This window comes from Pteropus medius, unplaced genomic scaffold (genome assembly GCF_902729225.1).
Source record: "Pteropus medius unplaced genomic scaffold, Ma_sr-lr_union100, whole genome shotgun sequence".
NCBI classification, from domain to species: Eukaryota; Metazoa; Chordata; class Mammalia; order Chiroptera; family Pteropodidae; genus Pteropus; species Pteropus medius.
The window spans coordinates 1,137,352-1,159,259 of record NW_024355521.1 but is presented as its reverse complement, the minus strand read 5'-3'; the positions used below and the strand labels follow the sequence as shown (position 1 = coordinate 1,159,259).

At 40.3% G+C, this 21,908-nt stretch overlaps 1 protein-coding gene and 2 non-coding genes across 19 annotated transcripts in view; all 3 read left to right on the top strand.

Annotated features, from left to right (window-relative positions):
• Positions 1 to 20,443, top strand: part of PUM1 (pumilio RNA binding family member 1) — a 103,881-nt gene extending 83,438 nt beyond the window's left edge. For 14 of the 17 annotated variants that reach the window (XM_039858674.1, XM_039858673.1, XM_039858664.1 and 11 more), the window contains 8 exons: positions 441 to 708; positions 1,981 to 2,110; positions 3,895 to 4,029; positions 7,117 to 7,254; positions 9,709 to 9,834; positions 10,957 to 11,078; positions 15,148 to 15,340; positions 18,579 to 20,443. In XM_039858674.1, coding sequence (XP_039714608.1) covers positions 441 to 708; positions 1,981 to 2,110; positions 3,895 to 4,029; positions 7,117 to 7,254; positions 9,709 to 9,834; positions 10,957 to 11,078; positions 15,148 to 15,340; positions 18,579 to 18,710 — 1,244 coding nt within the window. In that variant the 3' untranslated portion in view covers positions 18,711 to 20,443. The remainder of the gene's footprint in view (positions 1 to 440; positions 709 to 1,980; positions 2,111 to 3,894; positions 4,030 to 7,116; positions 7,255 to 9,708; positions 9,835 to 10,956; positions 11,079 to 15,147; positions 15,341 to 18,578) is intronic. The other 3 variants (XM_039858669.1, XM_039858672.1, XM_039858666.1) reach the window with 1 other exon arrangement.
• Positions 4,943 to 5,027, top strand: LOC120599624 (small nucleolar RNA SNORD103/SNORD85). Its single transcript, XR_005651946.1, has one exon. It is a non-coding gene; the product is annotated as a small nucleolar RNA SNORD103/SNORD85 (small nucleolar RNA).
• Positions 16,207 to 16,291, top strand: LOC120599626 (small nucleolar RNA SNORD103/SNORD85). Its single transcript, XR_005651949.1, has one exon. It is a non-coding gene; the product is annotated as a small nucleolar RNA SNORD103/SNORD85 (small nucleolar RNA).
• Positions 20,444 to 21,908: the final 1,465 nt, after the last annotated feature.

Below are 21,908 nucleotides of genomic sequence, written 5' to 3'. Positions count from 1 at the left end.
AGGGAGTATTTCAGATGAGAGTGGGGATTATTCACAAAAGGCAGGACTCTCCACAGAGCTCAGAGTGGAAAACCACTGAAGTTTCCATGCATTTTGTGTTTTCTGATTCCTGGTACTCAGGTGCTGGTTCACATGGCAGGCACTTTCCTTCTCATTTTATTTATTAAGGGCGTCACTAACTATTGCTCCATTTTGCTAGCAGTATCCTATCAGTGGTTAAAAGCATTTTCATAATCTTTGTGCAAAAGTTTATTTCCAGTTTGCTGAGTTGCCCTTGTGAAAGTTGGGGCACTAATAGAGTTGAATCTTAACACAAAAGCAACAGAATTGAAAAGGAATCAGAGATGATGGCAGGCTTTCGTGTGTAAGATGCTTTTTTCTTCTCTTGAACAAAGTTTCTTAAGAATGAGTCTTGAGTTCACCTGTTCTGTAACCAACAGGAGGACTCACAAATGGCAGCGGAAGATACATCTCTGCTGCTCCAGGCGCTGAAGCCAAGTACCGCAGCGCAAGCAGTGCCTCCAGCCTCTTCAGCCCCAGCAGCACCCTTTTTTCTTCCTCTCGTTTGCGATATGGAATGTCTGATGTCATGCCTTCTGGCAGGAGCAGACTTTTGGAAGATTTTCGAAATAACCGGTATCCCAATTTACAGCTGCGGGAAATTGCTGGGCATATAATGGAATTTTCTCAAGATCAGCATGGGTCCAGGTGAGGAATTGGCTAAGGCACTTAAGTTAACTGAAATCTTAATGCTTTAAATTCCAAGAGGGACATAAATTATGAGGGTCACCACATACACAACTGATTGAAAAGAGCCATTTAGTAATCGGAATCACATACTTAGTAAAAACAAACCTTTTTACTTTTCTGAAAGATGATTAGCCTGGTGTTTCAAGTTCACAAGCACCTCACAGAAATAGCTACAATTTAAGCAACAGAAACCCTGACACAAAGACATAGGCACATGTGCTACTTTAACCCCTATTAAGAATTTTGTTCTCAGGGAAACATTATTCATGTATAAATTTAGCTCTCTGCTGCTCAGGAGTAAGACACCTCCACCGCTTTTCTTTGTTGCTCCTCTCTGTAGAAATGAGAATCTGCGTAGAGCTGAAAGAGAAGCAGCTATTTAAAAACACAGAATTTAGCCCGGGTTAAATTCCTCCCTGTTTGGCTGTTCTAGTGGGCTTCACAAAAAGGGACCTTGTTCCTGGGGAGAAAGCATAATTATGATGTCATCCATCTTTCTTATTTGTTTCTATTTCTCCTTCTTTCTCTCTGTGCACACTGAAACAGCTTCTAAAGAACCTACTTTGTAAGTTCTGCCAGCTTGCTACTGGGCAAGAATTTCTCATGTTTAGATCTTGTAGATCAGATTGAGAGAAAACATGATTTTTCTGATATAGTCACTTGAATCAAAAAAGGCAAACTGAGTAGCTACTACTTCAGAAGACATTGGAGATGTTTATAACAACTGTTCCACGTCATTAGTGAATACTGCTTCATAGGAATATGAGTTAAAGAATATAATAAGGACCATAAGCTTTTAGCCTATTAATGTGAGACTGGTTTCTAAGGGAGAAAGTCAGGTAGAGTTCTCCTTATGTTATGCCTGTCTTCATCCCCCCTCCTTTCTTCTCTTTCCCCCTTTCTTGTCTCTCCTCAATCCCACATATAAGTATAATTTTATACATATGTCCTACTTTAATGAAATATACTAAAGTTTAGATCTAATTTAAAAACTCAGGATATTTCACACTATAAAATTTTTCTTTTCAGAAATTCTTCAAGTGAGCTCAAGTGATTCATTTAAATAACACGTATGTGCACACACGTGCTCACCTGGGTCCATGTGTATGTGTATGCACACACACACACAGTTTCAGACATAACTGATACATTTTATAAATTGAGCTAATTCTTATTTATCTCTAAGTCTTCCTAAAATGCTGTGATTGCCCTTTTTACTTTGTAATTCAGATTCATTCAGCTGAAACTAGAGCGTGCCACACCAGCTGAGCGCCAGCTTGTCTTCAATGAAATCCTCCAGGCCGCTTACCAGCTAATGGTGGACGTATTTGGAAATTACGTCATTCAGAAGTTCTTTGAAGTAAGCCTTTGTTCTTTCTATCCTTTGACTTTAGAGAATCTCCACAGCATTTTGATTTTCATTAGCTTGTTTTAGAATTGCAGTGCCATTCCAGTCTTCAAAATGAAGTGTGTGTGGTCTTTCAGTGGGTTTTTAAATGTTTTCCAAATCATTAGCTACAGTGTATTGTTTAAGTACCCAAGCAGATGATGCCAGTCTGTTTTAGAAATGTGTGTGTTTGGAGAACCATTGTCCCCATTTAGGATCTAGCACATTATTTCTGATTGTTACAGTAGTTTCACTAAACATGTCATTTAAATAATCCTTTTAAGATAATTTTAGCAGGACCACAATAAAGTTTTCTGAAAAATGAAAAATTTTAAAGGATTTCCAGAGAATTATTTTTGCATGCCAATGCTGGTGTTTTTCATCATAAACTACAGTTATGAGGATTAAATGCTTCTTCTTGGGTCATCCTTTGGCCTTGGCTCCTTAGTTTTCCTCCATTAATGTGAATAATGTTCACTCTTGTTATCATTGCCTTTGGAAAGGATTAATGAGATTGCTGGATTACTGTTAGAGAGGCAGGGATTTTTGGCTTAACCATTGTAGCCCTGGTGTACTGGGATCAACAACCCCAAGCTATATATCCAGAAAGGAATGAAGCATTGAGATGAAGAATTGGGTACAGGGGGAATATGCTTGAACTGTATAGTACCTGCCCCCAAACAAAAGAAATTTGTCAACTTCTTACATTTTATTTTGTTTGATTTATGGGAAGATAAAAAAAATGACTCACTCACAGCTTAAGTTTTCCCAGTCTTTCATAAAGACTTAATTTCTTCAACACTTAATTATCCAGCTTTGGACTAAGAAACAAACATAAATATTACTTCTAATTTTGATTTTAGAATGTCTTTTTCACTGTGAATTTGTTACCGATGTAAAAGTATAGAGATCTCCAGCTCAGAAGTTAATGCAGCTAGGGCTGGCCAAATGAACAGCCGTATGATTAGAGACAAGCTAGAGGACTTTGACTTAGAGAAAGTCCTTAGATGGAAAATTAATGGGTTGAGCGAGCTGACTATTCATAAAGTCTCTTCCAGTTTCATGACTATGCTATTCAAACAGAACTAAAAAGCCAGGGATGGAAATCATTCTAGGAAGAGTTTTAACATTGTGCAGCTATATTTCTTGATTCTGTATTTCCCCAACCCCGGACTCTGTTGCCTTGTATAATAGATAATATCAGTTCTTTGAGTGATGTAGAATACTAATTCAAAACAGAGTGTACCCTTATGTGCTTTGGCTTAAATATCATGTAGACAAAGGAGTTTTTCAGCTTGGGGGCCTCAGATACCTGATGTGGTGTTGATTTCGCTGCAAGAAGTCCTTGAATCTTCCCTAGATGCTGTCTAAAGCCCTAATAAACAGTGACTCCCACAGGTATTATAATAGAATAAACATAAATGCTCTTATAATTAATAGAGTACAGATTCATTTAATAATATTAATGGCAGCTTCGAGGAATTACATATTTTTTTGTTTAGCATATATTAGTAATGAAACTACTGCTGTTGGTAGCTGAGAAATTTTTTTTAACATTAAAAACAGTTCCTCCTAATCAGAGGCAGAGAACTACTACCTTCTTGAAGAACCAAAAGCTTTTTAAAAGGTTTAGTTAATCATAGGTACAGGGCTAAAAGAGGTATGTCAGTGGTTGATACAGAATAATGAATGCTTTGCTTTCTCTGGTTTCTTTCCTTCTACCTAAGTAATGGTGTTCACCCATACATTATGTCTAGTTTGGCAGCCTTGAACAGAAGCTGGCTTTGGCTGAACGGATTCGAGGCCATGTCCTGTCATTGGCATTGCAGATGTATGGCTGCCGTGTTATCCAGAAAGCTCTTGAATTTATTCCCTCAGACCAGCAGGTAATTGTAAGTTTCCCCTTTAACTTTTCTCTTGGTGTTTGATGTTTCTCCATGGTACATGTAGTGAACCTTGTAAATTTGTCAGCTTTTATTTTTCTTTTAGTCAACTTTAGTTTTTCTTTGGTGCTTGTGGCTGCCTTTCTGTGCATGGCAAGCATGAACTGTGCAATTTGTAAATTTGTAGTAGATCAAGCGTTCTTTGTTAAAACCAGTGGTTTTAAACACTTTTATCGAGCAGAACTTAATCTTTACTAGGTTCAGTTTAAGAGGTGGGGTTTTTGTTTGGCAAGAGTTGAAGCATGTAAAATACTAATGAGTTGTCATTTTCTTCAGCCTGAACTGATTACTCCAAAAAACTAAACTTTTCTCCAACTCACCTTTCATTTTCCTTCACTTACTCCCTGTTATTCATTCATCTCACCACCGTTTACTGAATGAGTGCCTGCCCGCCCAGTGCTGTGCCGGGCCTGGCATGTTGACCCGATGCCCACTCTGTGGCAGACACCAGCACAGAGGTGACTAAGACTGATCCCTGCCCACAGCGCACAGTGTGGGGAAGGGTGATGGAAAGCAGTGCTGAGAGCGCGTGCCCCGAGTCTGAGGGGAAGCTGCGCGGGAGGAGGAGAAGTCCAGGCTCAAGGGGAGTTAGACAGGAGAACGGATAGAAATCTGAAGTGGTAGGTGCTGTGGGCGAGGGCTGGCCCAGAAAGCACCTGGAGAGGCCCACGGCTTCAGGAACAGGTCCAGCCGGCCACAGCCAGCCCCACAGAGACCACAGGGCCCAGGAGGCGAAACAAACCCACAGGCAGGCATGCTGCAGCTGTGTTGTGCTGCGAGCCTCGGGGTGCTCGTGACCTGAACCCTTGACCTTTGGGCTCTGAACTCACCCAGCCCTTCTCAGCGGAGAGGATGGTCATGGTCTGGCGATGATGAGCCACTTGCCCTCACTGAGAACACGGTTCGGTAATGAGAATCTTTGTTACGGACTCGAGTTCTGAGCCGGACGAGGCCCCTACCACCTCCAGTTCAAAGCAAAACAAAACATAACACTGCGTTGGTGTTGGCCATGGAGGTTGAAGGCTGGGGGAGTCCAGAGTCCTTATGTTGTGAATCTGTGGGTTGGAAGCTGGTAGAGGCAGAGGGAATGTTGAAGACACAGCAGGTTTGGAGTTCATTCAATGCTGAGTACTGGAGATGCCGCAGCGATAAAGTGTTGTATATAATTAGAAGCCGGAGTGAGACTATTACTTTTAATTTTCTTCTAATGTTCAGATCATTATCAGTTTTAAGTTTACCTGGGATTTTCAAGGATGAAAATTTCATGGTTGAATCTCTCCCCTTTAATTTTTTTTTTTTAACATGGAAAGTTCTTCCTCTTTTTTGATCATAATGCTTAGTTGCTAAAAGAAAATCGGAATGTTACAGTTTTCCAGGTGTTTTTTTTTTCCCCCTCCATTTTTGTCCTCTCCCATGATTGTAATATGTTGTTGATTTTTGTCTCTAACTTTTTTCAGATTTTACTGTTTTCTGTTGTCTAATCGGGTGGCAACACTGTAGTAGTTTTTCACCCTGGCCAATAACTGTTGTTCTTTCTCCTCGGTATTTCTGTATCTTTTCCTGGTCTTGTTTCTCTGTAATAACTTCTTTTGAGCCTGAACTCCTCTTTCTACTATGGGTAGTTTACTGTTTTCTAGGTGCGAGTTTATTATTTTAGGCGAAATTAACTCATCTTTACTGGTTTTTACCGCTTTGGGCTCAGGAAAAATCTTAAGGGAAGTCACCGCCCCTTCATTTTGATTGTGCGGTCCTTGCCTTTTTGTAGGCATCATTTTTTTCTTATTATTCTCACAGTTATGTTTCCAGAATAAATTATTCTTTTCTGACATTCAATTAATTACTCTAGGAAACTTTTCTGAGTCTATTGCCTTTTGCTTATCCCTGGCATTGTAATCTTGGCTTTCTTTAATTAGAAAATCTCTTAGTTGCTTTGACATATTCAGCATCTTCAGGATTTAAGACATTGCATTCATAAATGTCACTTGTAGTCTTCCACTATAAATGTAGAATCAGCACAGTGAAGCTAATATAAAGATTGGATATAGCAAGGAAATCGGGTGTCAAGTACCAGGGCCCAGCCTTGCATGGTGCAGGTATTCAGCTTCAAGATACCTGAGACAGCACGTTTTGGGAAAGGGGTCCAGTCAGAATCCCACCATCTCTTTTTCTATACCTCATGGCACCCCTACTCATTCCCTATATACACACACTCTTCAGTGTCTGGCCTTCTCCTGTATTCCCTGAGTTTGGGCACTTTTCATTAATTACCAGAGAGCACTGTTCCTGCTGACATTGCAGTCACTGTGGCCTGGTGGCAAGATAATTTTGGAGTCACAGACCTGGGCTAGAATTTATATACATTACCCTTTTCAGACTCAGTTTCTTCATATATATCGATAGAGGGTATATACATAATAGTACATAATTGATAGGTAGTTTACTGACACACACTGTTTTGTCTTACACAGGAGTCATGTTGCTTGGGTTTGACTCTTGGCAGTCTAGGTTTGTAATTTTAACAAGTCATTAATTTGTGCCTTGGTTTCCTCTTTAATAATGTCCAATGCATAGTATTATTATGAGGATTCATTGAGTCAAATCATGCTAAGCACTTAGACGTATGCCTAGTCAACAGTAACTTCTAGATTAACTCATTATTAATAATATGTACCTTACAGGGTTGTTGTAATAAAAACACAATGACTTATATGTGAAGTTTTCTAATATAGTGTACGTGATATGGGCTCTTTTCTATTTGGTAGATGGCTATATTTTTAAAACCTCCAGACGTCTTTTGTAAGTTAGAATACTTTTTTTTTTTTCCCCAGACTGATTACTGTTACAGGAAGTTTGCTAACATGGCGGGGAAACTCTAGTCACTATTGCCAGGTTGTCATAGTACCACAGCCAAGTTGTCCCACTTTCATTATCATGGATTCCCTGCCCAGTGCCTTTTGTTTGGTAAGGAGACCGTTGATTGTTCAGGTGTTTGCTCGCTGTGATTCTGGTGGTGCTTTCTTTCCTTGTCTCCAATAGAATGAGATGGTTCGGGAACTAGACGGCCACGTCCTGAAGTGTGTGAAGGATCAGAATGGCAATCACGTGGTTCAGAAATGCATTGAATGTGTGCAGCCTCAGTCTTTGCAGTTTATCATCGATGCATTTAAGGGGCAGGTAAGTGACTTAGGAAAGAAATAAAGGAAATAGTTTGTTAGGTGTTTCTGTTGCAAGCAGAGAAGAGGGTAGAATTTGTGGAGTGTTCTCAAGTGTTTAATTTATCTTAGACTACAGTAAATAGCAGTCATGTTTAGTGGTGTCAGGTACCTAGCTCTGTGTACCCAACTGTCTTCCCTTAACTGTCGGTGGACCTTCTCTCTATCATTAATGCTACTCGTGTTGTGATAAGATAGTCATCAGAGTTAAGATTAAATCTCATATTTGAAGAATAAATTTTTTTCCCTTTGGTCAAGTAATATTTATCTTGCTTTTTAAAAGGTTTTTTTATTATCATATTTTAAAAATCATTTATAGAACTAATTTTGCAGGTCTTGTGTAAATATTGTTTAAAATAACAGGGACTTTTGCTTAATTTTGGGGTGGGACAGAGTGGTGATCAGGTTGGTTTGAACTCTATTAAGTGACCACATAACCAGAAATGGATTCTAATTTCTCCTGTATGTCATAATAGCCTGGTATGCTCTTATCTTCCAAGCAGAGTTATTTTCTTATACCACGATATTTCCAGAATTGTCCTTTAATTGGCTGTTGTCATTAATTTCCTTTGCCAAAAAACAATATCTCATATTTCTCCTAAAATAGATAAGAGAGTAAGACATATCTTCTTGGGTGTACAGAATAATAATAGTAATTATTATTTTTTTTTTCAGAAAAGGGAAAAAAGAATGGGAAATAACAAGTAGATTTTCAGGTGTGGTTGTCTGTACTGCTAAGCCTAGATCAAAATGAGATTTTAGAGTCGTTCAGGTTTTGGGGTTTGCTCAATTATGTCAGGGGAACATTGATTATAGACATTAACCCAGGGGATTATTGGGACTTTCTGAGTTCATAAAGAAAGTAGATTTGTTTACTTTAAAATTAAGATCTTACATTTATTGAAATATATAACAAAGGTAAAAGGATTAAGCAACCAAATGAGTGAGAATATTTTCAAGATGAAACTACCAAAGAATAACTAGAATATATAAAGAACTCCTGTAACCAAAGTGAACAATATAAATGAATGCAAAAGTGGGTCAAAAACACAAATAGAAGAACACAAATTGCCAGTAGACATATAAATAAATAATTCCATTAGTAATCAGGAAAATACGACGTAAGGCCACAAATGATAGACCATTTTCTCCATATTGGCAGAAATGTGAGATCTGGACTACTGCTGGTGGGAATAGTTATTAGCACGACTGTTTGGGAAAATAATTTAGTATCAACTTCGAAAGCTCAACATTTATATTTTCTGTGACCTGGCACTTCTGGCCTAGGAGTGTACTGGTGAAACATCTGTACATGCCCACCATGAGATATATTTAGACATGTTCAAAGCAGCATTATTCTCCTAGTAGGAAAAGACTAAATGTCCATTAGCGGAGGATTGGACAAATTTTTTTAAATAAAAACCTTGTATACTTGCCCAACATTATATTGTACAGTTATACAGAGTAAACTACAGAAGCCCACAGTATTATAAGTAAATGTTTGAAACATATATTGAGTGAAATTATAAGTAAATGTTTGAAAGATATATTGAGTGAAATTGTAAGTAAATTTTGAAACAATATTGAGTGAAATAAGTCAAATTGTTTCATACTGTTTAGCATTTTAATTGAGCAGAACCATACAGTATCCTATTTTAAGTATAGTTACACACATGAAGTTACATATATAAAGCACTAGTGCAGTGATTGACACTTGGTAAACATCTAATAAGTGTTACCTGTTATTGTTCTTACCATTATTGTCATGGTTCTTGACAACAGATCTGAGGAGCTAGTTGGTCCAGGTCATTCAGCTGGGAAGGGCAGAACTGAATTTGGGTGGGCTGGGCCTGAAGCCTGTGCACTTATTTTTCTCCATACTCAACAAAAGAGGAAGCTTTTCCTTGCTTATTACTTGAAAACATCCCAGTTCAATTCAGAAAATTGCTTTGTGGTTATGTGAAAGCACTCAGGACTTGAATCTAGCCCTTTTTCTGTTTTTAACCCTGTCCTTTGACGTGATGGACTTTGACTTTGACTAATTCTGTGCCTTTCTACGCTTCTTGGAAAACTTTTCATCTGAATTTTTGCACATCTATGAATTCCTAGAATAGTTAGGAAATGGGTTTACACACATGCACACCTTATTTGTAGAGAGAATTAAATGCCTTATTTATAATTTGGGCTTTTGAGTCCAACTAGGAAATAATATCCTGGCTCTGTCATTTACTGTTTGTATGACAGTTGGCACATTATGTAATTAAACTTCAATGTTCTCATTTGTATGCGGAGAGTAACCATGACTCTCTCAGAGTCATTTTGAAGATTAATGGGATAATGTCTGTAAACAATACAGAAGCATTAAAAAATGGCAACTATCGTTTTTGGCTTTCTTACTTGTGTTTGTCTGCCCTAGGTATTTGCTTTGTCCACACATCCTTATGGCTGCCGAGTGATTCAGAGGATCCTGGAGCACTGTCTCCCCGACCAGACACTCCCTATTTTAGAGGAGCTTCACCAGCACACAGAGCAACTTGTACAGGTAGTGGAGTTGCCAGTAGAGTAACTGCAAACACCTGTGGGCTCGTGCAAGCCCAGAGCTTGTGTGTTTTCTCAGCACAGGTATCCGCTCCAGAAGAGGTTAATGTTAATGTGTTTTAAAATGCCCACTGAAGCTTTGGGGCAAGTTTTCATTTACACCAGCCTGGTTCGTGTATTATGAATATGAGTGATGCATAGAGCCCTGTAGACTAGCAAGCTATGTTACCTGAGGCAGGCCATTTAATCTCTCTAAGTCTCAGTTTCATCATTGCAAATGAACTAAGTGGTTTAGTTAGTTTTTTCCTTCGAGCTACCACTAAAAATTTCTCCCACATCATATAATCATTTGAATACTTCTGCATGTATTGTGTTACACTAAAAAAAAAATTTTTTTTTTTTGGTTAGTGTTTTTCTTGGTGGGAGGTATATTATAAATATATTAAATATTCATTGCGGAAGAATTTGAAAGTACAAAAAGTAGCCACAAAACAAAAGAAATTATCTATAATCCTACCATCCAGATGCAAACACATTTGGCATTGGCACTTTTTACTTGTACGTTCTTACGGTTTTACATCTTACAAATAAATATTTTGCCTCTAGAATTTATACTTACATTTATTCTCTCAAAGTGTATTTCACTTTAGATAAATGAGTGTATCCATTATATGTGTGTGATGTTATTTAATTAGGTGTTGTCTGTTTTGCTGTATATAAACTTTATTTCTAGTTTTTCTTTGTTGTAGATATAGTGGACCATTTATACATTTCCATTTGAGAGAAAAGTATCTTTTTATTTCCACCTACTTTCCTTCCCCCTATCTTTTTTAAATGAGAAGAGGCCTACGTGTTTGTATATAGTATTTTTTGAAGTACCCAGCTAGAACCTTTGAGCATAAATATATAGAAATATTTCATTGTTTAGTAGTAATGTGTTCCTGTTTTGTAATGATAGGCAGTGACAGTTTTCCCCTATTTTAAAAATTCTTGTATGTTCATTAGTATTCATGTTAGGCATCATAGTGCTTCAGGAAGATGGGTGTTGATGAGATTTAAGGATTTTAGGTAACCCACTGAACTCATTTTTATATGCATTTTATTTCTTGTGTTGTTTCTCAAACAGGATCAATATGGAAATTATGTAATCCAACATGTATTAGAGCATGGTCGTCCTGAGGATAAAAGTAAAATTGTAGCAGAAATCCGAGGCAATGTACTTGTATTGAGTCAGCACAAATTTGCAAGGTATGTACTTTGAATTACACAGATTGTTCTACAGAAGAGACATTTAAATAGTATTTCAGGTCTAGAGAGAAAGAATGAATTTTCATTCTTTTCTTTTTTAAAAGAAATGTTCATTTTTCTTAAGATATACATAGTTTAAAAAGTCAGGTAGTTCTACTACAAAGTATAAAACATAAGTCCCTTAGTGGGCTCCTCATTCCCCTAGAGTCAGCCCCTTTTAAATCTGGGGTATTTGTTTCTAAAGAACTATAAGTTTTGTACTTTGGTAAACTGAACATTTCATTTATTTGTTTGGAATTGTAAGATTTTTTTACTCAGTTTCTTCTTGGGCTCCTGAATTAAGAGGCACTGTGCCATATCTGTATATAGGTCTTCATATTCTTAGAATCTCTTTCAGTCTTCATATTGTGCCAGCTCCAGAATAAGATGCACTTGTTATTCCCAGGTTGTGAAAGATATTTTAGGTTTAACTTTAATAGCAGAGGTTTGAGAAGAAAGCGATGATCTCCAATGGGTTAGTGGTATGATCTTATACGCAGAGTCTGTATATCATACTGTATACATAACATGGTATTTTATATTTTTGGAATATTTTTCTTCTCTGGTTTTTAGGATAAATTGCAAAGCATATGTGACACATATAATCTTGGTGGTTTTAAATTGTTCATTTTCAATTTGTGAAATCTTATAACATTATAGCTTGGAAAGTAGAAAAAAAAGAAATAAAATCATCCATAGATCCAGTATTTTAACAGCCTTATCATATCAGGGGTCAGCTCATTGGTTTGTTTGTTTGTTTGTTTTTGTTTTTGTTTTGTTTTTTGGTTTTCGACATTTACCAGGACCATGGAAATACTAGAATATCTCCAGTATTCTTAGGAGGCAGAGTTTGGGGCAACCATGGCAACAGAAGTGACAAAATAGCAGGGAAGAAATCCTGGAAAGGAAGAGAACCAGAGAGGGGGAGGCCTGTGTTTAAATTTCCCAAATGTCTGGTTGACTCTTCAATCACATTTGCATGAGACAAACTCAGGGCAGCCCAACTAAGGCTAAGAATTGAACCGAGATTTCACCTGCTGCCTACAGCATGGGAGAAGTTTTGCAGTTTGAGTTCAGCCTAGTTAATTACAGTAAATAAAGGGATTGGGGAAGTAATACTCTTTAGAGGAACAGAACAGAACTCAGTTTTTGCAGTGTATCATTTACTATGTCTAGATAACAGGAAAATATGACCTGTACTCAGGAAAAAATAAGAAATAGAAATCCAAAACCATCCACACTACCCAGATGTTGGAGTTAGCGGAAGAGGATTATACTCTAGGATGTAAAGGAAAATATGCTTATAATGAATGGATTATAAGAAATGTTACTAGAGAATTAGAAGCTTTATGATAAAAGGAACAAAATGGAAATTCTAGACTAGAAAAATATATCATCTGAAGTAAAATTCACTATATGGCCTTAATAGCAAATTAGAACAGAAGAAAGATCCAGTAAATTCAAAACAGATTAATAGAAATAAACCAGTAAAATAGATTAGTGACTTTCTGACTTTTTGGTGATGACCCAGAATACAAAGTAAACTTTTTATTGACTTTGCATACTCAGACATGTGTACACACACATAACTGGAACTGCCCATGATTAATGCTGATACTTAGTATTCTGTTTCATTAAAAAAACTGGTCACAAATTACTAAATTGATTTTTATCCCCCACAGATGGGCTGGGAACCACAGTTTCAGAAAAACCAGAATAAACTTAAAAGAGTGAAATGCTATTGATCATGTGTTAAGGTGGAACCCTTTGGCCAAGTGGAATCCGATAGTGGTAGCTGATCTATCTATTAGCTTTCTTGAAAGACAGGTCAGTGCTGAGGATTGAGTCCTCCACCCAGAAGAGTGAGTGTCCTGTCCCCAGCCCAGTTTAGCAGAAAGTCGTGTTCTAGTCCTCAACACTTTGTAGGAAAGTAGGCCTGGAGTCGATGAAGGTACACCCAGCCAAGCAGTCCTGAAAACTGATGAGTTCTTTGCCTGAATCTTTGGAGATCGCGACTGGCTTTGTGCTCTCTGAACCAGCCCAATAATATCTTAACTCCCTTTTCTGCTAAGGGAGGAGCCAGTGCCTTTTAAGAAATTTATTTCCACAGCACCACACCTTCAGCTCATGCTAGAATTGCATAGTACTGTAGAAGGAAGGTGGGGGAAAAAAGTTTTCCCCTATCGCTACAGTAGAGGGGAGAGGGTATTGTCTTAATTAGACTTGATAGATTAGCTCACCAGATTTGTTACACACTATATATTAAGAAGGTAGATTAAAGAAATGTCTGGCAAGATGATAGTTCTTAAATATTTTAGCTTGAGAATTTTTGTTTTCTATATTAAAGCATATGCATAAGCTCAGTGTGCAAAAGCAAATAACACTGAGAGGGTCCATTCAGAGTTCCATGAAACAAGATGCCATTACTGTGTAAAAACCTCAGGAACAGGGAATTATGCTGATCATGGTTATTTGCAATGATTATTCAGATATCTAGAGGGCTGGCCATTTGAAGAAAGAGTAAGACTGTCTCTGCCTTCAGGTGCTCCTGGAGTAGGCATATGTCCTTTTCCAGCCCCTGAATGCAAAATTCAGACAAATGGGTGAAATTTCAGAGAAGCATATTTAGTTTCAGTATATAAGGAAGAGTGTTTAACAGAGCCATTCACCCATATGGTATGTTGCCCTAGAAAGTAATTACTTCTAAATCATTAGATATTCCCAAGCAGAGGCTAAATGGCTATTTTTCAAGATTGTCAAAAAAAGCTTTCTGCATTAGCTAGGTCCAAAACCTTTCAAATTCTTTTTCTATTTGTGTGTTCCATGATCCAAAACAGCTTTCCCCCAAGTCATGAACTCTTGGTAAAGCCTTCACCTGCCCACCTACTCACCAGGTGTGTTCATTCTGCTACATAATTGGCTCCAGTAATACAAATACAAATATGTATTGTTCTTTGACATTACACAACTTCTTCATGCCCATAGCCACCGGTGCAAAGTAGTGTTGAATTATAAAGCCAACACTAATGAGTAATCAGTTACTCCTGGCTAGTAAATACACACCAGGGTGGCTGTGTGTAATTTAATCAGCCTCTGAGGTCCCTCTGGATTGTAGAGTAACTCTGATTTAATGTAACCACATCCCCGCCCCCGCCTTTCCAGGATGATATATGTTTCTGAAGTGTTAAGCAATACTTGGCGGCAGCACTAGGGCTGCAGCGTTTACCCCAAGATGACTCGCGGATTACAGGCCTAACCTTACCCCCAATATTTGCCATGAAATATCGCTTTTTTAAAAAATTATTATTATTTTTGCATTGCTCCAGTATATCAATAGTCTTTGGAAACAAATGACACCATTCTATTTATAGCATTCTGTTTTTAGCGGTGGTATTTCCGTTGACAAAATATAGTAAATCTCGATTGCTAAAAATGTCAAATCCTAGAAAACAGCATTCTTATGTGTGATGTTAAATCAGTGCTGGCAGTGAGCTGCACTTTTTTTTCTAAACTCGAAAAGGGTTGAGAAGGCAGCATGAGGTGGCAGAATGGGTGCTGTGGTTGTCTGCTCAGTGCATTTGTACAGCCTCCCAAATGCCAAGCTCTGTGCTTGGCACTAGGGGTTTAGATATAAGAAAGACTTGTTCCTGGCCTCAGTAAGCCCACAGAGGGCAGGAAAGAATGGTTAGATTTTGATACATGTTGAAATTATGCTCATTAACCAGTTTGGCAATTAACTGGTCTTGTGAAGCTTGTGTTTAAGCCCAGTCACTTGCCCAGGCTTGTTAACCCTCACCTGTTGGAGAGTTGGGTCTGGTACCCTCCAAGACCTGGTCTTGACTGCGGTTCACGTTGGAAGCCACAGGTGGCAAAGGTGGAGAGTGTCACAGAGCCAAACAGTGGATGACTTCATCGTTCAAAAATATTAAGATCTCTTGCTGTTGATCCCGAGGTCAGGGCAGAGGCTAGACAAGCACACACTAACAAGGTCCCTTTTCTAAGAGTTGTCCCTGGATTTGTCTCATTACAGCAATGTTGTGGAGAAATGTGTCACTCATGCCTCCCGTACGGAGCGTGCTGTGCTTATCGATGAGGTATGCACCATGAACGACGGTCCCCACAGTGCCTTATACACCATGATGAAGGACCAGTATGCCAACTACGTGGTCCAGAAGATGATTGATGTGGCAGAGCCAGCCCAGCGGAAGATCGTCATGCATAAGGTAGGCCAGGTCAGGCAGATCTCAGTCAGAAAGTGTGCAAAGCCTTGGGTTCTTCACACTTCTGAAATGCAGAGGAGAATGGACATCTTGGTGCCTTCTGCAGAATTTGTTACTAGACTATGTCACATGCTGTGCTCCTTTTTCTTTTTATCTGGAGTGACCATTGTCCCATGTTTGCAACTTCTCCTCTATCAATAACTCACTGGTATGAAAGTCTTAAACCCAGTCTTTGACAGGGATTTTCCTCCCTGATCTTCGGGCCAGGCTTCTGCCCCTCTGTTCCTAGGAACTCAGCTTCTCAGTCCAACAAAGCGACCTGCTTGCCTTATTTCCATTTCTCCCTCCTCCCTCTTATTCATTCATCCCACCACCGTTTACTGAATGAGTGCCTGCCCGCCCAGTGCTGTGCCGGGCCTGGCACGTTGACCCGATGCCCACTCTGTGGCAGACACCAGCACAGAGGTGACTAAGACTGATCCCTGCCCACAGCGCACAGTGTGGGGAAGGGTGATGGAAAGCAGTGCTGAGAGCGCGTGCCCCGAGTCTGAGGGGAAGCTGCGCGGGAGGAGGAGAAGTCCAGGCTCAAGGGGAGTTAGACAGGAGAACGGATAGAAATCTGAAGTGGTAGGTGCTGTGGGCGAGGGCTGGCCCAGAAAGCACCTGGAGAGGCCCACGGCTTCAGGAACAGGTCCAGCCGGCCGCAGCCAGCCCCACAGAGACCACAGGGCCCAGGAGGCGAAACAAACCCACAGGCAGGCATGCTGCAGCTGTGTTGTGCTGCGAGCCTCGGGGTGCTCGTGACCTGAACCCTTGACCTTTGGGCTCTGAACTCACCCAGCCCTTCTCAGCGGAGAGGATGGTCATGGTCTGGCGATAACGAGCCACTTGCCCTCACTGAGAACACGGTTCGGTAATGAGAATCTTTGTTACGGACTCGAGTTCTGAGCCGGACGAGGCCCCTACCACCTCCAGTTCAAAGCAAAACAAAACATAACACTGCGTTGGTGTTGGCCATGGAGGTTGAAGGCTGGGGGAGTCCAGAGTCCTTATGTTGTGAATCTGTGGGTTGAAAGCTGGTGGAGGCAGAGGGAATGTTGGAGATATGCAGAAGTTTAAAGCGTGTCCCTTCATTTATTCATTCAACAAATGCTGTAGCAGTCACGTGCTTAATGAGTAAGCCCTGCTTTCAGCAGGGCTGCTGTGCTGGTGTACACGACAGTATATGCACAGGTAGTTACAGTAGTGCTGGGGAAATATTGGGCAGGGCTGTGTGAGAATGTGGTACGATGCCTCTAACGTGGGGTTCCCTAAGAGGGTGACATTTGAATAAATCTTTGCAGATCTTTCTAGGCCGAAGGAACCTGGTGTATGAAGGCTTGGAAGCACGAGACAGGACAGTGTATTTGAAGAAGTAAAGCAAGTTCATTAGGGCAGGATTGTGGTGGCAAAATCACTTTTACATTTCCGATAATTGTCCTGGCCGATGAATAAGCTGATGACTAATGTGGAGAACAGGAAGAAGTAGGAGATGAGGCAGTGAAGAGACTGGATGGCAGGCTGTTAAAATAGTTAAACCAAGAGATGGCAGCAGCTTTGGGATTGAAGAGAGGTGGATAGACTGGGGCTTAGCAGTTGGTTGATTGAGTGGAGAGAGGAGTCCCAAGAATCTGAAAAACGAAGAGTTTTCATCTCTTCTCTGGTTCAGCTATACCCTTTTTATTTAGTGAGAAGAAACATTGGGAGTGAGCAGGTGATTAATTTTCACCTTATTAAGTCAGGTAAAAAGTAGACTTCCACAATACTGTACACGCACATACATGTGGGTTGTTAGTTTCTTTGTCTGGAAGAGGAGAGGTGTAAAGGTTAAGTAAGTGGCTAGGCTCATCAGTCAGCCAGTCCCAGGGGAGCTACCAAAAGCTAGAGGGTTGGATTTCAAGTTCTAATGACAAAAACATTGGCCATGTACACAGTCCTCACTACAACTAAATATAAGTATAGCATTATTCCTTCCTTTTTTATAGATGAGTCTAGGGAGGTTGGGCAAATTGTCTAGGTTGCACAGCTCAGATTCAAGTCAATTAATACGTTTCCCACATAGGCTCCTGGGTGGGATGTCATAGCTGATACGGATCTGTGTCTAGAAATGGTTTCTAGAGCTACTTGACCCTTCATTGCTTGAAGACACAACTAACGAGACAAAAAAGTTGTCCACGTGGAGCTCTCAGTCTAGAGAGCATCCATCTACCCTGGTCCATTGCCCACTGTGTGCAAGTGTGGATGAGGAAATAGGTTAACAAGACCTGGTTCTTCACGGTGTCTGTGGGACAGTGGATCAGTACGCAGGTGGTTGTCAATACAGCGTGTTAGATGCTGCAGCTGAGATATGCAGAAAACTCCATGAGCTCACGGAAGAGGAAAGGTGGTTCCAGAAAGAAAGCACCTGTCAGGTTGTCTGGGATGCATAGGACTTCTCAACGTGGATCTGCTCAGGGAGGGGAGAATGGAGTAGAATACTTGTAGAGCTGAGCCTTGGAGAGGGTGAAGGATGAGATTGGTGCAGTAGGCAGTGCCGTGAGAGTACGGAGGAGAAAAAGAGTTTGGGGAGGAGCCAGACACTTGGGCTCAAATATCTGTGCTGTCCTTCATTAGCCATTTGATTTTGGATGAGTGACTTCACTGCTGTGCCTTCATCTTTTCATCAGTAAAATGGGGGTTATCACACCTCTTAGGAGGCTTAAATGAACAAGCCCGAATCATGTGAGTCATTTTTAATGTCGTTAGCAGCTTTCTGTGATCCTTTGTGAACTGGTGGACAGTGTTAGGTGGTGAGCTCAGGATTCATGGGGCCCAGAAAGAAACCCCCACTGTTCAGGAGGGCTGAGATACCAAGCGCAGGGCCAGAGGGGCTGAAAGCATCCGCAGGGAGGCACTGTGCAGTAGCTGGCGTAGGAAGCATGGCTGTCAGTCGGGGTGCACTTCCTGCAAATACTGTCCTGGGAGTGGTCAGTGGCTGTCCAGCCTCCAGAGCCTTCATGTCCTGCACCAGTGCTCGGAATAGGAGCTATTGTCCTCATCTGATGGGTCACTGTAGCTCTAGGATTCAGGTGCTTTGGCTGAACCAGCAAAAGGTATTGCTGTGGGGTGTGTGTGCTTGTATGCGTGATGTGGTGTCTGGGAGCGCGAGTCCGCCCAAAACTGTTTTCAGGCCAGAGTAACGCACATTGTGCTTCCTCCACAGATCCGGCCCCACATCGCGACTCTTCGCAAGTATACCTATGGCAAGCACATCCTGGCCAAGCTGGAGAAATACTACATGAAGAATGGCGTTGACTTAGGGCCCATCTGTGGCCCTCCTAATGGTATTATCTGAGGCAGTGTCACCCCTGTCCCCTCATTCCCACTGACCTCACTGGCCCACTGGTGAATCCAACCAGCAACCAGAAGTATTCTAGTATAGAATCTGGAACGCGTACATGGTTGCTCCAGGATTACCCTCTCCAAAAAAAGGAATCAAATCCACAAGTGGAAAAGCCTTTGTAAATTTGTTTAATTTTATTACGCATAACATGTACTAATTATTTTTTTTAATTGACTAATTGCCCTGTTGTTTTACTGGTGTATATGATACTTGTACATAGGTAACCGATGTACATGGGAAGCCACATATTTTGTTCAATGTTGTATCTATATTCCACGTGTGGAAACTTTCAGGGTGGTTGGTTTAACAAAAAAAAAAGTTTAAAAAAAAAAAAAGAAAAAAGGTTTTTAACTCATTTGCCTTGCCGGCAAATTTTGCAAATAGCTCTTCCCCACTTCATTTTAGTAAAAAACAAAAACAAACAAAAAAACCTGAGAAATTTGAATTTTAGTTAAATGACCCCAAACTGGCATTTAACACTGTTTATAAAAAAAGTATATATATGTATATATATATACACATACATATATATATATAAAATGAAAATCGTTTCAGAGTTGCTAAAGCTTCAGTTTATGACATTAAGTTTATGAAACTTCTAAAAATTGACTTTTTTGGAGACTATTATGCTGAAGAAGATGGTGTAGTCTGTTTTGTGATGAGGAGACGGGCTGTCAGAATGTCTTTCCAGGCCCGGCGGGTGTAATTGTTTACTGCCTATTGGATTTTTTTCTGTTAACATTGAAAGGCAAAATCTTGATTATTTAGCATGAGAAAAAAAAATCCAACTCTGCTTTTGGTCTTGCTTCTATAAATATATAGTGTATACTTGGTGTAGACTTTGCATATATACAAATTTGTAGTATTTTCTTGTTTTGATGTCTAATCTGTATCTATAATGTACCCTAGTAGTCGAACATACTTTTGATTGTACAATTGTACATTTGTATACCTGTAATGTAAATGTGGAGAAGTTTGAATCAACATAAACACGTTTTTTGGTAAGAAAAAAAGAATTAGCCAACCCTGTGCATTCAGTGTATATTCACACCTTTTATGGTCGTAGCATATAGTGTTGTATATTGTAAATTGTAATTTCAACCAGAAGTAAATTTTTTTTCTTTCGAAGGAATAAATGTTCTTTATACAGCCTAGTTATATGTTAAAAAAAAAAAATTAGCTTGATTTTATTTGTCACCTAGTCAGATAGTAGCGAGATCCTTTCTAAATGTTATTCAAGATGATTCAGTTCACAGTAGTGTTTTTTTAATCCTAAAAACGTAATGTTTTGCTTATTTTGTGACAGTCAAAAGGATGTGCAAAGTTCAGCCCTGCCCTACCTTTCCTTACAGAAGCCCTCCCACCTTGTAAAGTGTGAATCACCCTTCCTTTTTGTACAGAAGATGAATTGTATTTTGCATTTTGTCTACTTGTAAGTGAATGTAACATACTGTCAAATTTCCTTGTTTGAATATAGAATTGTAACACTACACGGTGTACATTTCCAGAGCCTTGTGTATATTTCCAATGAACTTTTTTGCAAGCACACTTGTAACCATATGTGTATAATTAACAAACCTGTGTATGCTTATGCCTGGGCAACTATTTTTTGTAACTCTTGTGTAGATTGTCTCTAAACAATGTGTGATCTTTATTTTGAAAAATACAGAACTTTGGAATCTGAATTTGTGCTTTAACTTCTTTTTTCCCAATATAGTGCCCTAGGACAGCCCTTTCCTTGTTGGTGCCTTTCTTTCTGTTTATTTTGTTTTTTTGTGAGAGGATGGGTAGGAGGGGGAGAGAATTGGAATAAGGCCGGGTTGTCAAACTGATGGTTCTTGAGCCAGATTTGACCCAAGGATGTTGGGTTTAGTCTGCCCCGTGCTTTCAAAATCAAGACACTCCACATTTGTCCAGATTTCCAACTTCTACTGAAAAATCAGAGAAGAGTATTCACCTCCCTGGGCCCAGAGCATTCTCAAAAAGCTTTCGCCCTGCAATTGGCCCTGTGCTCTCCTTGTGATCGTCACTGCCTCTTCCTGGCCTTGGCAGGATTTGTGAGCCTGGGTCTAGATTAGAATGCGATCAATTTCAAATGTCTCCCAGCAAAGTATCGGGGCACCTAATTTTCCAAGGCCGGGCTGTAGATAAGGCATCTGGAAGGCTGCCCAGTCTTCCCCCTCCTGAGGTCCCCTTTTCTCTCTGGCTGCTCCTGTCCTTACCCTGTCCACCAAGCCCACACGCAGGCCAGCCCAGGCTGTCCCAGTGTCCTAGCTTGCTCATCTTAGCCTCCAACTGGGGACCTCCTCCATCTTTTAGTACAGGAGGCTCTAGCTCACTAGTCCCTGTCACCTTTGCCTGAGGATGCCCACTTTCCCTCTTTACTGCCCTTACTCCAGAAGCTACTTTGACAAAATCTGCCACTGAAACATTAGTCTGTTGGCAACTAAAGAATGAGCTTGGCCGGGGAGATCAAGTGGGAGCCACGCTACCTCATGTCTGAAGAGGAGCCTCCAGGTGTCTGCAGAAGGGAACTTTGAATGGCCCTCTCTCAGCGGTATGGGATTGTCACTAGCAGGCCCTGCAGTCCCAGGAATAAAGGGAGGGAAAGGAAGCTGATATATGTAGGTTTCAGATCCAGAACCTGACTTTGCTTTTTTTGGTGGCTGTAATTGGGTCCTTTCCCAGCCTTCTCCCGCTGCAGCAGCCATTGTGGGCCCATCAGAGAGAGCATGCTGGGTGCATGGTAAACCGGCTCCGGAATCATCCTGGGTTCAAACATGGGTCCCGCCACTCTGTGTGTGTGCTTGGCTGTTACTTCCCCTCATCTTCAGCCTCTCTGGAAATGAATTGAAAGTGATAATAATACATGTGAAGTAGTTCTCACATCATGCCACAGAAAGGTATAATTAAGGTTTTACTAGACCCTTGCAGAGTCAATGTACAAAGTAGTTGGCTTGGATTTCTTTCCCATTTGCTTGCTGTCTTTGTGACCTTGGGAGACTAAGTGAGCCTGTTTGAGCCTGTTTCCTCTTGTAAGATTGGTGTAATGCCTTGTGGAGCTGTGGTGGGATAGAATTGTTGATGAATGTCAAGTGCCTGGCACAGGCACTCGCGTGCTGGTTTTCTTTTCTACCTGGACTATTTATA